The sequence below is a fragment of the Scophthalmus maximus genome, chromosome 12 (genome assembly GCF_022379125.1).
Source record: "Scophthalmus maximus strain ysfricsl-2021 chromosome 12, ASM2237912v1, whole genome shotgun sequence".
NCBI classification, from domain to species: domain Eukaryota; kingdom Metazoa; phylum Chordata; class Actinopteri; order Pleuronectiformes; family Scophthalmidae; genus Scophthalmus; species Scophthalmus maximus.
The window spans coordinates 18020001-18032110 of record NC_061526.1 but is presented as its reverse complement, the minus strand read 5'-3'; the positions used below and the strand labels follow the sequence as shown (position 1 = coordinate 18032110).

At 44.7% G+C, this 12110-nt stretch overlaps 1 protein-coding gene across 3 annotated transcripts in view; it reads right to left on the bottom strand.

The window, feature by feature from the left end:
* Window positions 1-1863: 1863 nt before the first annotated feature.
* Window positions 1864-12110, bottom strand: part of LOC118290881 (proline-rich protein 5-like) — a 13600-nt gene continuing 3353 nt past the window's right edge. For 2 of the 3 annotated variants that reach the window (XM_035618627.2, XM_035618619.2), the window contains 9 exons: window positions 11836-11925; window positions 9259-9447; window positions 8289-8369; window positions 7664-7770; window positions 6386-6504; window positions 6139-6279; window positions 3213-3357; window positions 2780-3070; window positions 1864-2514 (listed from right to left, as the gene is read on the bottom strand). In XM_035618627.2, the coding sequence (XP_035474520.1) occupies window positions 2186-2514; window positions 2780-3070; window positions 3213-3357; window positions 6139-6279; window positions 6386-6504; window positions 7664-7770; window positions 8289-8369; window positions 9259-9447; window positions 11836-11861 (1428 nt within the window). In that variant the 5' untranslated portion in view covers window positions 11862-11925 and the 3' untranslated portion in view covers window positions 1864-2185. The remainder of the gene's footprint in view (window positions 2515-2779; window positions 3071-3212; window positions 3358-6138; window positions 6280-6385; window positions 6505-7663; window positions 7771-8288; window positions 8370-9258; window positions 9448-11835; window positions 11926-12110) is intronic. The other variant, XM_035618636.2, reaches the window with a different exon arrangement.

The window sequence follows — 12110 nt, the reverse complement described above, 5'->3', positions numbered from 1 at the left end:
CACTTGTTGAGCTGTTGCTCATCCTAAAAACACCTTAGTTCCACTGTGGTGAACATCAGGTTCACTTTAAAGCAAGAATGGTGAAGAAAAAGAAGGTTTGTACATTTGGCACCCCCAAGTGGTGGTATGAAAAAAACAACACTCAGATCATCTTCAATCATTTAAAATATGATCAGATCATCTATATCACAATAATGACCAACTAATCTGATTCAACTAGTAACACAAATCATTGCATGTCCTCAGAGTTAAGTTCAACACTAAATGAGATTTGATTTATGACTGAAGCTGATTTCGGAGGAACAATTGCACCAGTTCATCTACACCAGGCCTTTAGTGGAGTCCGTCATATGTACAGTAACGTTAGTAGTATATATACAGTATATTCTATAGTACAGAGATTTAGTAAAAGAGGAGACACAATGTTTAATCATTGTCTAGACTCAGTCCGACTGACATTCAGGAGCAGGTCGTATTCACCTTCCCTGGTCTCAGTCTGCTCATCGGGACTCTCGGGGTCTCCGTTATCTTCCACCGCCGCAGGTCACGTGACACTTGGACTTCTGCAGATCCATCTGATTGGATCCCTGGTGCCACAGCTGGTAACTGCACTAAAACCATTCGACTGCAGAAAACCCTCCATGTAGACCACGAGGTGTGCACGAGTCGTGCGCGTGCGCACTAAAACGCATCTTTCAGCTCACGTATTGGATCAAATAAATAAAGATATTCATCCAAACCTGCTGTGAGGATCAACCCGCGGCACCTGCTTGGAGCAGGGAAGTCCGGAAAAATCCAGTTGGTTCTTTAAAAACTTTAAAAATGAATTCACTGCTGCACTTTTTATTTAGTGCAAACCGACTCGTGTAACATTTAACTTACATGTGTCCAGTTGTTCGTGTGTGTGTGTGTGTGTGTGTGTGTGTGTGTGTGTGTGTGTGTCTCCCCTCCTCCCTCACAGGTGCAGCCCGCCACCTCCTCACACACCTGACGCACGTTGCACTGACCAAAAACACCACTAGGGGGCGGTGTCGGCAAAGTGTAGAAACATGGACCCAAGCAAAACTATTACCTGGCATCATTGGTTTATAGCAAGTTACAAGCCTTACTGACAGTAATACATCTCTGTGTTTCAACATTTCTCTGATTCAAATGCCAGATTATCTTATTTGACAGCCCACATTGATCTTCTTGTCCTGGTTCTATCATTTGTCAGCACGCCGCACATCAAATTTCTATAGAAACAGGAAGTGTGCGTGTGGTCTGAATGTGATTTTCATATTTAAGGTTTGTTTGTCCCTGGTGGGAAGAACATACGCTTAAAATAGCAGATCGCCACGAATCTTTACACAATCTGCGACCTGCTATTTTAAGTGGTTACCGATATAAAGTGAGGAGAGCTGCGATGTGCCGGGGTATTTAAGGGAACATCGTCTGAGGGAACTGATTCTTTGAGCTAAGCTACATCTAGTGCTTGGACAAACTGAAGGACACAACACAACAGGGCAATACACAGTGAAATAGAAAAACAACAACATCGAGGTACACAAGATGGATATAAAGTGAGAGGGGCCCGACTGAGGAAAAAGCAGAAGAAGGGGTGTTGCTGAAGGAAAACTAACGACCAAAAATGTGACTGAGGAGAAGCTCAAGAAGAACCAAGGAGAGTGAGAAACAAAATGTGGTTCAGTGAGATAGTCATGGTAAGGAGCAACACAACGAATAAATGGTATGTTTCTGAAACAGGAGAAGAATCCCACCGCTGAGGTAATTCATTTTGCACAACAAGTGAAAACTAATGCAGAACATGAGGGAATATAATATCACCTCTGAAGGAGAAAACCCATGAAACAACCACTGCCGTCTACTTTAAGATCATTTTATTAATTATAGTTTAGTTTGAACGTCAAGTGATGGATTTGATTGTAGCTTCCCAGAGGGGGGAAGTGCTGATGTTTCCAACTGGGGGAGAACACCTCAAAACCATGAGCATAGACTTGCTTAGTTTCTTTAAAAGATCTCTAGAAAAATAATTCCGTTTGAATCCCTGATGATTTATGGGTCTCCAGACAACAGCAGGGGGCATCACAGGGTGTCAGGAATGTCAGTAATGGCTCAGTGTGTCCCTGCGTCATGCCAGTGAATCCCCCTCAGATAAATGTGTGTGTGTGTGTGTGTGTGTGTGTCACGCCACCCTCTGCCTGCCGCTGTCCCTGCTGTGTGTCGACCCCACAGAGCAGCGGCGCGAGAAGTCCAGAAAGATGCCGTCTTGCTCCGACTCGGAGTCCAAGGACTCGGGGATGTGGTCTGTCATGATCTCCGGACTGGACGAGGGACTGGGCCCCGAGCTGGTGTCCGGAGCCAGCGCTCCGGAGGACGAGGGGGAGTCCCACGCCGGTGAACCCGCGGAGTGCGTGTCTTTGCCTGGGGAGGCAAACTGTGGCATGAGAAGGTGGGGACCCGCGGGGCTCTCGGGGAGTCTGGGCCGGGGGTCCTTGCTGGAGCTCACAGGGTCTGCACAAAAGATAGTTCAAGTTGTATTGTTAAACAAATGAATACGTTAAACATGATAATAAGTCTTTGGGGCCTTTTTTTCCCGACTGTGTCCTCTTTAGAAAAAATGATTTTTCTTGGACATTGTCAAACTTGCGTTTAATTTAAAGGCCCGACATTCAGCACATCACCTACAAAACACTATTTAATAAGTCATATGGAACATCTGTTCCTCCGGAAAGAGCTCACTGCCACAGTCTTGACAGTTGCAGTCGATCTGTCCTACCTGAAACTGGAGCCCGTCCTGCCGAAGCCGCGGAGGGGTTGGCGAGGCTGGAAGTGCTGACGCCACCGGTGGCGCCGGACTCGGCCACGGAGCTGCTCTCCTCCGCGCAGGACGTCATCTCCGAGACGGAGTGCCGTCTGATGCCTGTGCCACCTCCTACGGGGGAGTCGGCGTCGTACTCCACCACAGGCGTCAGCATGGGGACGTTGTAGCTCTTGGAGCGCACCACCAGATTCTTGGCGACGGGGGAGCCGCCTGCTTTGGAGGACCAGGAGCGCTGCAAACGCTTTTCTGAACAGAGGGTGACAGAGGGGAAAAGGGGACAGATGACCCTTCAACTCTGATCACTTTACACTTGAACACATGACACAGAAAACCTCCACTGGGCATTTTCTGCTCACACACACACACACACACACACACACACACACACCTAATAGGCAGGAGGAGCAGTGTGGATTGGAGGAGCCGTCTCTGGAATATAAACCATTAGTTCCCAGGTAGGGAGAGACCACTTTCTGGATGAGAGACTCCAGCCGCAGGTAGTCGTCGGTTACACCCTTAGACTCATGGACACCCTGCATCAAACAAACACACACACACACACACACAAACAAACACACACATGAAACACAAGTTCATAGTAGCTGGTGGCAATGGACACTTTAAGAAGCCACAAATCTCTGCTGAGTTAACTGCGGGGTGGCAGCTGCCACTAGGAGACGCGATGCTATAATAAAAAAAAAAACAGCTGGAAAACAGCACCGTGGAGTTAATTTGGTCCCAATCTCAGATTTTATATAAACATTTGTAAACATGCTTAGTAAGAAAAACATCCTCCACACTGCTCAGGTCAGATAAAGAGACACAAGCGAAACAAACCCACGCAACTGGTTTCCCCCTGTGTGAGGAGACTGACCAATGGATGTAGACTTGATGATGCGACGTGCCGCAAAGAAAGTAAACTGTGTACTGGCCTGATCGTTGTTTCCTGTGCGGTAATGGGTGTTTGGGCTGAGTTTAGACATTTTCAAATCACGTTTCTGTCGCGGAAAGAGACGACGTGTTTAAGTCAGACAAGCTACCGATTCCTGACGGATGAACTCAACAAAAAACATTAAAAACTTAATGTTATATTATCTTGAGGAGATTTCTGGTTCTTTACACAGATCAACAGGTGGTCAGTGCAGGTGGTGCCAAAAACCTCCCCATCCCAGTCAGAGTGATGTATTCCAACTCTCAGAATAATGTCGTCATCAAACAGACAGAGACGACCTCGCATAGTGAAAGCTTACACTTCATCTTTACAGTCTCACAGAGAGGAGAGGAGAGAACGTCCTTTATCGGCGGCTGCTTCTGCCATCACAGCACAATCACAAGCAATCTCCCTAATGAAACAGGAGGCCCCTTTCTCCCCGCACAACGTCGGATGCATCCCCCCCCCCCCCTCGCATATATGGACCCCCATTTATTGTTTATTGACGGTTCCTCTTGTTTTATGGGACCGAAATAATTGTTCATGCACTGTCGCCAGGAAACACCGACACTGCAGCTTTCATGTCTGCAGCGCGGATCAAACCCTCTGTGCATCGGATGTTACGGTGTTTTTAAGTGGATCAGTGGCAAATAAATTACCCTCATGATGGAGATGTTTTATGAAATCAGTCATCATGAATAACAAAAGAAGAAGGGATGTGAGTTATGTACAGCATACTATATATGTCTTAGAATTATAAAGAAGAGATCAATCAGCCTTCAAAACTCGAGCCCACAGCACGGAAACTAACCACATGAAGAAAACAGTCTTCAGTGAATTGGCGTCACAGCAATTCACTGAACAGAGAAAAGGGGAAATTACTAACAGATGAAAAAAGAAGTAGCAAACAGTCAACGTGAACACTGCTGAATTTCTTCTACAGCTTCTTAGCTGCTCTGCTTTCATAATGCATCTTTCCAACAGAAAGAGTCTGACTATGAGTCTGCAGTACATAACTGTACACAGAACAAAAACAAAACAAAAAATATAACCTGTTTTCCCACCATAACTCCTTCTGTCTGAGTCCGGGAGCAGCGGATTTGGGTCAATGAGTCACTACAATGATGTCCAAACTAAGCTCAACACACACACACACACACACACACACACACACACACACACACACACACACACACACACTCACACTCACACTCACACTCCATGCACCCAGACATACTTGAGAGCACGTTTAATCCACTTAATTCTCTCCCTGACCTGATCAAAAGATTATAATATTGAATGCAGAAAAGAAAATTGATGAATTTTAGAGTCACCGCGGAAAAACATTTTCTACATAACCTGCTTGGGTTACTCGGTGAACCCACATTTTTGAAGAAAAGTTTAAATGCTTCCTCTTTCTTCAACATTTAGATGCTTGTTTTACTGTTAAAACATCTCAAAGGTTCGTCGGCCGCTCCACTTGTTTCATGCGTTCAGAGAATTTAAATGTGCTCAAAATCACAGGGAGAATATCGCCTCTTTGCCTATACCAAGTACTTGCACGTGGTCTTGATCAACAGTCCAGACTGAGGATGTCGCAGTTACACAAAGGTCCACCTGGTCTCTGTCCACCTCCTTCTCTTCTCCGTCGCCTCCTGAGAACTCGAGCAGTGACCTATGACCCCCCCCTGACACCAGTTTACATGTCTGCATGTTTTGAGCAGTTCAAGCAAAACAGGGATTTTCCCTTTTCAGATTGTTCATCTGAACTTCTTCTCACAGGCTGGTAAAACAACACAGGAGTAAACCAAAACTCAAAACAGGGAAATAGGGATTTGATCAGCAGTGTCTGAACCCACCAATCCAGTACTTGTAGTGTGCACAAAGAGTACAGCAACAGTTTAGTAGGAAAAAGCAAACAACATTCTGGTCCCAAAGGAGCTGAAGGTCACCAACGCGTCACTACACAGTGGGTAAGGAACTAAACTAAATGAAAGTGGCTCAACTTTATTTCATTGTTGGGAACGAGCACTGCAATTCAAGTAAGCTCAACATGGATTCTAGATTTAACAAAATTGATTTTGTTAGCTAATAAGCTCTGCTCCTAATTGACCTGAGCTGAGTTTTTGCGCTCTGCTGCAGATGTCAGGTCTTAAAGGACTGTGTGAACATGGGTAGTTCACAAAGACAAACACTCACGCGGACACACACTTTGTGCAGAGGGTCATGGGAAGACGACTGTGCTCTGTTCACGCTGACACGACTTCCTGTGAGATCCCTTTACAGGCACACACAAAATAATCTCTTCCCTCGTTTGTTTGTTTCATGGATGTTTGTGCTGCTGTTTGTGTGTGTGTGTGTGTGTGTGTGTGTGTGTGTGTACCTGTAGTATTAGCAGCATCTGTATGATAGAGGGGGGAACTCTGGCTCGGGGTCGAGAAAGAGCCTCGTCCAGTTTCAGGTTTAGGGTGATGATGTTTCTGAAGTGAAGCAGAGCCAGCTGACGCACTGATGGTTCCTTTCCCTGATGACACACACACACACACACACACACACACACACACACACGTGTCAACATGATGAGAGTTGTGTCGGGAGAATGTTGTCAGTGTGTAAGTGGGTGTGTGTACCTGCACAGGATAGAAGATGGCCTGCAGCATGGACAGAACATCGCAGAAGAAGAAGTCCCATGTGTCGGACAGAGAGTCCAACAGCTTCTGACCTGTTTGACACAAGGCGACAAGACTCTCTGGCACATGCACAATTTCAAGAGAAGAAGCAGCATAACTTTAGAAATGCACTGCATTATACAAGGACATTATTGTAACAATTGCCAAGGTTCATAGCCTGTTCAAACTGACATCCTGGTGATTTACTTTTTTTCTTTTTGGCCTGCCTCCCCACATTGATTTTTCTGTGAGTTGTTCTGCAGTGGTAACAAGATTTAGTCTTGAGAAGCGTTTCGGGTGCATCAGCACGGTGGCAGAGAAAGTTCATATCAATCAAACTGTGAATTAATCAGAGGCAATAAAATGGACGTCATTTCATGCATTCGGTAGGGAACATTTTACTGAACAACAGGCTCAACATAAACTTCTTGGGGGTATCACTCACGTATTTCATTAATGGCTCCCAATAAGCAAATACAGACTTTATTTGGCCAGTGTGAATGTCTTCCATGAAGGGATACTTTAAAAAATGATTGCACATTAACACACCCACACACACAATTGGTTAAGCCAAGAGTCTGTGAGTCACTGAGGTTTATATTATTGTTAATCTTCCCACAGACTGAATAATGTGTAGCTGACGTAAAGCTTCACTTCCTGTTCCTGTGAAAATCTTTCACAGTCAGTGTGTGTGTGTGTGTGTGTGTGTGTGTGTGTGTGTGTGTGTGTGTGTTGTCATCAGGCAGGTGCTTCGAAGAAAGGTCACACATTTACCACAACAGACAGAACAAAATACTTTTAGTGTCTCAAGCGCCCTTTTTCACTCTGTGGGTGTGTGGGTGTGTGGGTGTGTGGGTGTGTGTGTGTGTGTGTTTGTGCGTGCAGGTATTTACTGCAGAACAATGTCCTGCACTAGGTGCGATGGTTTTAGAGATAAAGCCGTGTTCTCACAGTTCAAACCCATAGTTAAATGGTTAACTCGACACCTGGATATTTAGTCAATTATTATTCTTCCCTGCCAGACTTTTGTCACGTTGAGATAAAAGCTGAGTTTCCGTGAACTGAATCACTGGCACCGAGAATCGTCCTCATAGCAGCCAGAAGCCCCTGTTAGTTGATAACCAAGATTGATCTCAAATTCTTGACTCTTTGGACATAATTACATAACCTGCATACGTACCCCGTCTCTCAAAGCATGTATGGGTAGTTGATTATGTCTATGCGTGTGTTCATGTGTACCTTCATAGAAGCGGATCTTGTCTCTCAGTATGACCATGCCTTTAGTGAGCAGCTGGTTCTGAAGGTACTCAGTGAAGAAGGAGCCCAGTTCTGTCTTGAGCAGCTGCCTGCGAAACAAAAAAAATAAAGTCAATGAAGAATATGTACACGTGCAGAAACAGGCAAATGCACACACACACACACACAAACACACACACACACACACACAAACCGTCTCTGATACGCCCAAATGCTGACTATGAACCAGAAGTAATGAGATCGCATGCAGTGTTTAAACAGCAGCAGAATCAGGAAATGAGAAAATATGTTGTTGACAATATAAACAAAGGCTACAGCGACATCTGAACACTTCAGCAGTGGGATTTTCCACTGATAACACTGATAAGGTCGGTTGTGACAGTCCTGTGTCAAGTCCCCTCCGCTACACAGCATTTAAACACCAGACACACAGCAGTGACTCCTCTCGTCTGCCCATTTATCTGGATCTGCTCAAAACTTTAACGGGTTCTTGTTTGGCCTCCACACAACTTCTTGGAAATCGGTTCAGCAGCTTTTGAGTAACCCGGCACACAGACAGACAGACCCAATGAAAACATCACCTCCGCTCAAACAAGCAGGGACCAACCTGACACCTTCATTCAGAGTGTAGAGCTCATTTTCTCCCAGCTCCTTCCTCTGGAAAACCGAGATCACTGCGTTGTGGATGCTGCGGATAAACACACGCGGAAGCATTTAGAAGACAAGTATCTACAGAGACGTGTGAGTAATGTAACATTCAATCACCACATGGCTGCTGTGTGAGGCACAATTCTGTGTTAAATGCAATTCTCTGCAATTATCTGTGGAGTCGAGCAACATTTACACGACGTGCTTTAACCCTGATCCTGAGCAAGCGCCAACTTGCATGGGCAGCGTGTCTCTGCACTCTGCAGCCAACTGTGTATCTGGGTTGAAGACATTAAATGCAAAGTGTACACAAAGAAAACAAAGAGAGTAGAAAACAAAACAGCGTAAAGCATAAAGGGTCAGAAGGGGCATGAACTCGTGTGGTTCATGCAGCCCTCAAACCACCTGGCAAACTGAGAGCTCTTGCTTTTCAGTCTCTGCTGTCTGTCATATTAATACAAATAACCCAGAGAACAGAGAGAGAGAGAGAGAGAGGGAGAAGGCCCAAGAAGAAAAGAATCTGTGAGGCAGAGTGAGATTTAAAAAGAAGAGGGACGAGAGATGGGTGGAGATAAAGAGAGAGAGTGATGGACCCTGAGGGAAGCAGGGCAGGATGGGTTGTTGCTTATGTGCATGCACGTGTGTGTAAAAAAAAAAAGGTTCCTCGTCGTAGCACGAATAATGGCATCAGTACAGCTTTCTTCTGGTGATGCTTATTCTAACAAGACATTGCCAAAGCAAAAGGGACACACACACGCAGAGAACACATGTATGTGTGTGTGTAAACATGAGCAGCAGAGCTTTAAAGGGGGGACACGTGAACAGGGGAGAAACACACATTTACACATTCATACAGTAAACCAACATGGCTCACTCTGACGCATACGTCAGTCTCCGTCTCTCTCTCTCTCTCTCTCTCTCACACCGACCTGTTCCAGGTGGCGTTGGCCCCGGCCCTCCTCTGCTGGGTGCCCTTGTCCTTGCTGCACTCCTCCACCAGCGCCCCAGAAGTTCCTCCCTTCTCCCCACCTCCTCCCCCCGCCGGGGTCTTCCCCCCCGAGAGGTCTGTCAGGCTGCAGGACGAGCTGCTGCCTAACCTCAGCTTGCTCTGGAGACTCCTGGAAATCCACAAGGAAGAGAGAGAGGGAGAGGGAGAAATAATTATGAGAACACATAAGTGTATTGGGACGGGACAGCACTGATGTGGAATGTGCTTTCGTTGATCAAAATCATTCAAACACAATAGTAGCTTAAAAATCTTATGTTTCGAAGAGAAAATACATCGATTTTTCTTATCAAATAATATTTTATAGTGTAATTATTAAATTTTTTAATTTTAACTGACTGACAACAGAAGCATTTATTGAGGGGTGATAATTAGCTGATTCTATACATCCTGAGCTCACGACATGAGAAAGAAATGACTGTCATCTGTAAAAGTTGTGAAGAGGTGTGATGAGGGGAGGTGTGAAAAGAAGAAAAGAAAGAAGAGAGCGGAGGGAGGAACACATCATTGGGTTGAGAAATGTACAAAGAGGCACAGGAAGAGAAGAAATGATTCAGAGTTCTTCCAGACTGCAAGTCCGTCCACGGTTACGAAAGAAACATCAACAGTGTTTTTTTTTATCTCTAAATAAACTAAACCTACTGAAGCTTTGGACTTTAATCGTATGGAAATTGTAGTAGATTCAATTTTGCAGACCTTGACAGTCAAGGTATTTTCTCCCCTCTTCACTTCTTCAGAGGGCACATTGAAGGTTGAGACTTGATTTCACACATTATGGTCAGTGTGAGATTTCAGTTATGAGCAGGATTAAGGGTTCGGGTGAGTTATGTTACTGTGAAGGTTACGGTACAGAGCTGAGGAATACATAATGTCAGCATGGACCCTCATGAACACAGAAGGCTAAACATGCCTGTGTGTGAAAGAAGAAAGACGGAGACGTGGTGTTCAACATGTCAGGTGCTGGAAATGTATAAAAAAAATGTTTTATATAAATTGGCAGGATTAGACGATTAATCAATAATCAAATTACAAAAATGATATGGAACATTCTTTATGAAACACAGTGATTTGCGTTTGGAGTATTGGTTTCAACAAGATTTTTGATGATGTTGAATTGCATTCTGGGATTGTTAAATTGTGAAAATAAACATAAATTGCAGCTTAATTACATTTAATTATAACAAAAACAGCAAAGTCTGTGATTGTTTAAAATCTTTAACATCCTCTTCAAATGCACGCATGCACATTCTGTACTTACTCTATTAGGAGAAAAGGAACTACATATCCCCACTCCATGAGTGTGTGTGTGTGTGTGTGTGTGTCACACTGATCTGGACGAGAGGTGGATGAAGAAAAGGGGGAAAACAGTGAGGGAGATAATTGTCTCTGTCCTCACGGGTCTCCCTCTGTCTAACTCTTCATTCACATGCTCCTGTTCTTCCTTCCAACTTCTCAGTTCCTTTCACCTTTGCTCTTTTTTAAACTCTTCTCTGCCATCTTTTCTTACACTTCTACTTCTCTTTCTCTCACTCTCTTTCTCCCTTTGCCAGTCTGTGCCAGTCGGTGACCATGTGACCGTGTGAGCTTCCGTGCCAGGCGAACAAAGGAACCCTTTGAGGTTCAAGAGCTGCCAAATGGGTGGGGAAGGATCTAAAGGTGACACACATTCCACTTCCTTCTCCCCTCGGCCTCTCTGTGTGGGGCCCAATACAGATAGAGGCTGTATCCAGGCTGTTGTGACATGTCGACTTAAGTCACTGATCAATATTTCTTTATCAATCATATTGATTTTGTCTGGTCTTACCATCTGCTTTGGAATCGTTTGCTGTTCTGCACATACAAAGCAGAAGAAAGTGAAGAAACTGTGGAAAGTACAGAGAGTTGGGCAGAGAACAAAAAGGGGATGGAGAGGCATGTAGAATAATATGACAAGGAAGAGGAGAGCGCGTGTGTGTGTGTGTGTGTGTGTGTGTGTGTGTGTGTGTCGTAGGTCTGTCTGTCAACCTGATCTTAGTTCAGCTCTGCATAAATAGGTCAGTGTGAGAAACAGGATCCCTGGGCTCAGTCTCTCTCTCTCTCTCTCACACACACACACACACACACACACACACACACACACACACACACACTTGGAGAGTTGTTGTACCTTTGCATCACTGAAACTACACGCATTTCAGTGAACAGTTTGGATGATGATGCGGAGCAGGACAAAACAACAACAACAATAACTTAACAATCCCTCTGCTGAGGGGAAAAGGCAAATTGATAGGGAATCTCAAAATTTGCATGAATTAAAGCACGCAAAAGTAATATATTAATAATATATAATATATCTTTTTTTTACGCTCCGAAACAACAGGAAGAGTTGAGAGAGGGAAAAAACCTGTGGTCTAATTACTAAACAAAGGAGGATAAGGGGGAAGTTTGAATGAATGAAAGAATGAATGAGGTCATTGAGGAATGTGTGTGTGTGTGTGTGCGCGAGTGTGTGTGTGCTTACCTCCTAAATGAGCCCTCTCGCTCCATGTTAGTCTTGACTGACAGCTGCGACCTAGTGACCGACCGGTAATTGCCGCCGACCAATCAGCATCTGAGAAAAGAAAACGCACAAAGGATCACTGGTTGAGAATATTCCTCATCATATCATCATGTCGTCATATCATCGTCTCACCGTACCGGATCAAACTTTCACTTCTAGAAACTAACAAACTCAAATGCACTGAGCTGTTTTCCCAGTTGAAGTGAATGGGCCTTTTTTCTCTGATCATATGTTGG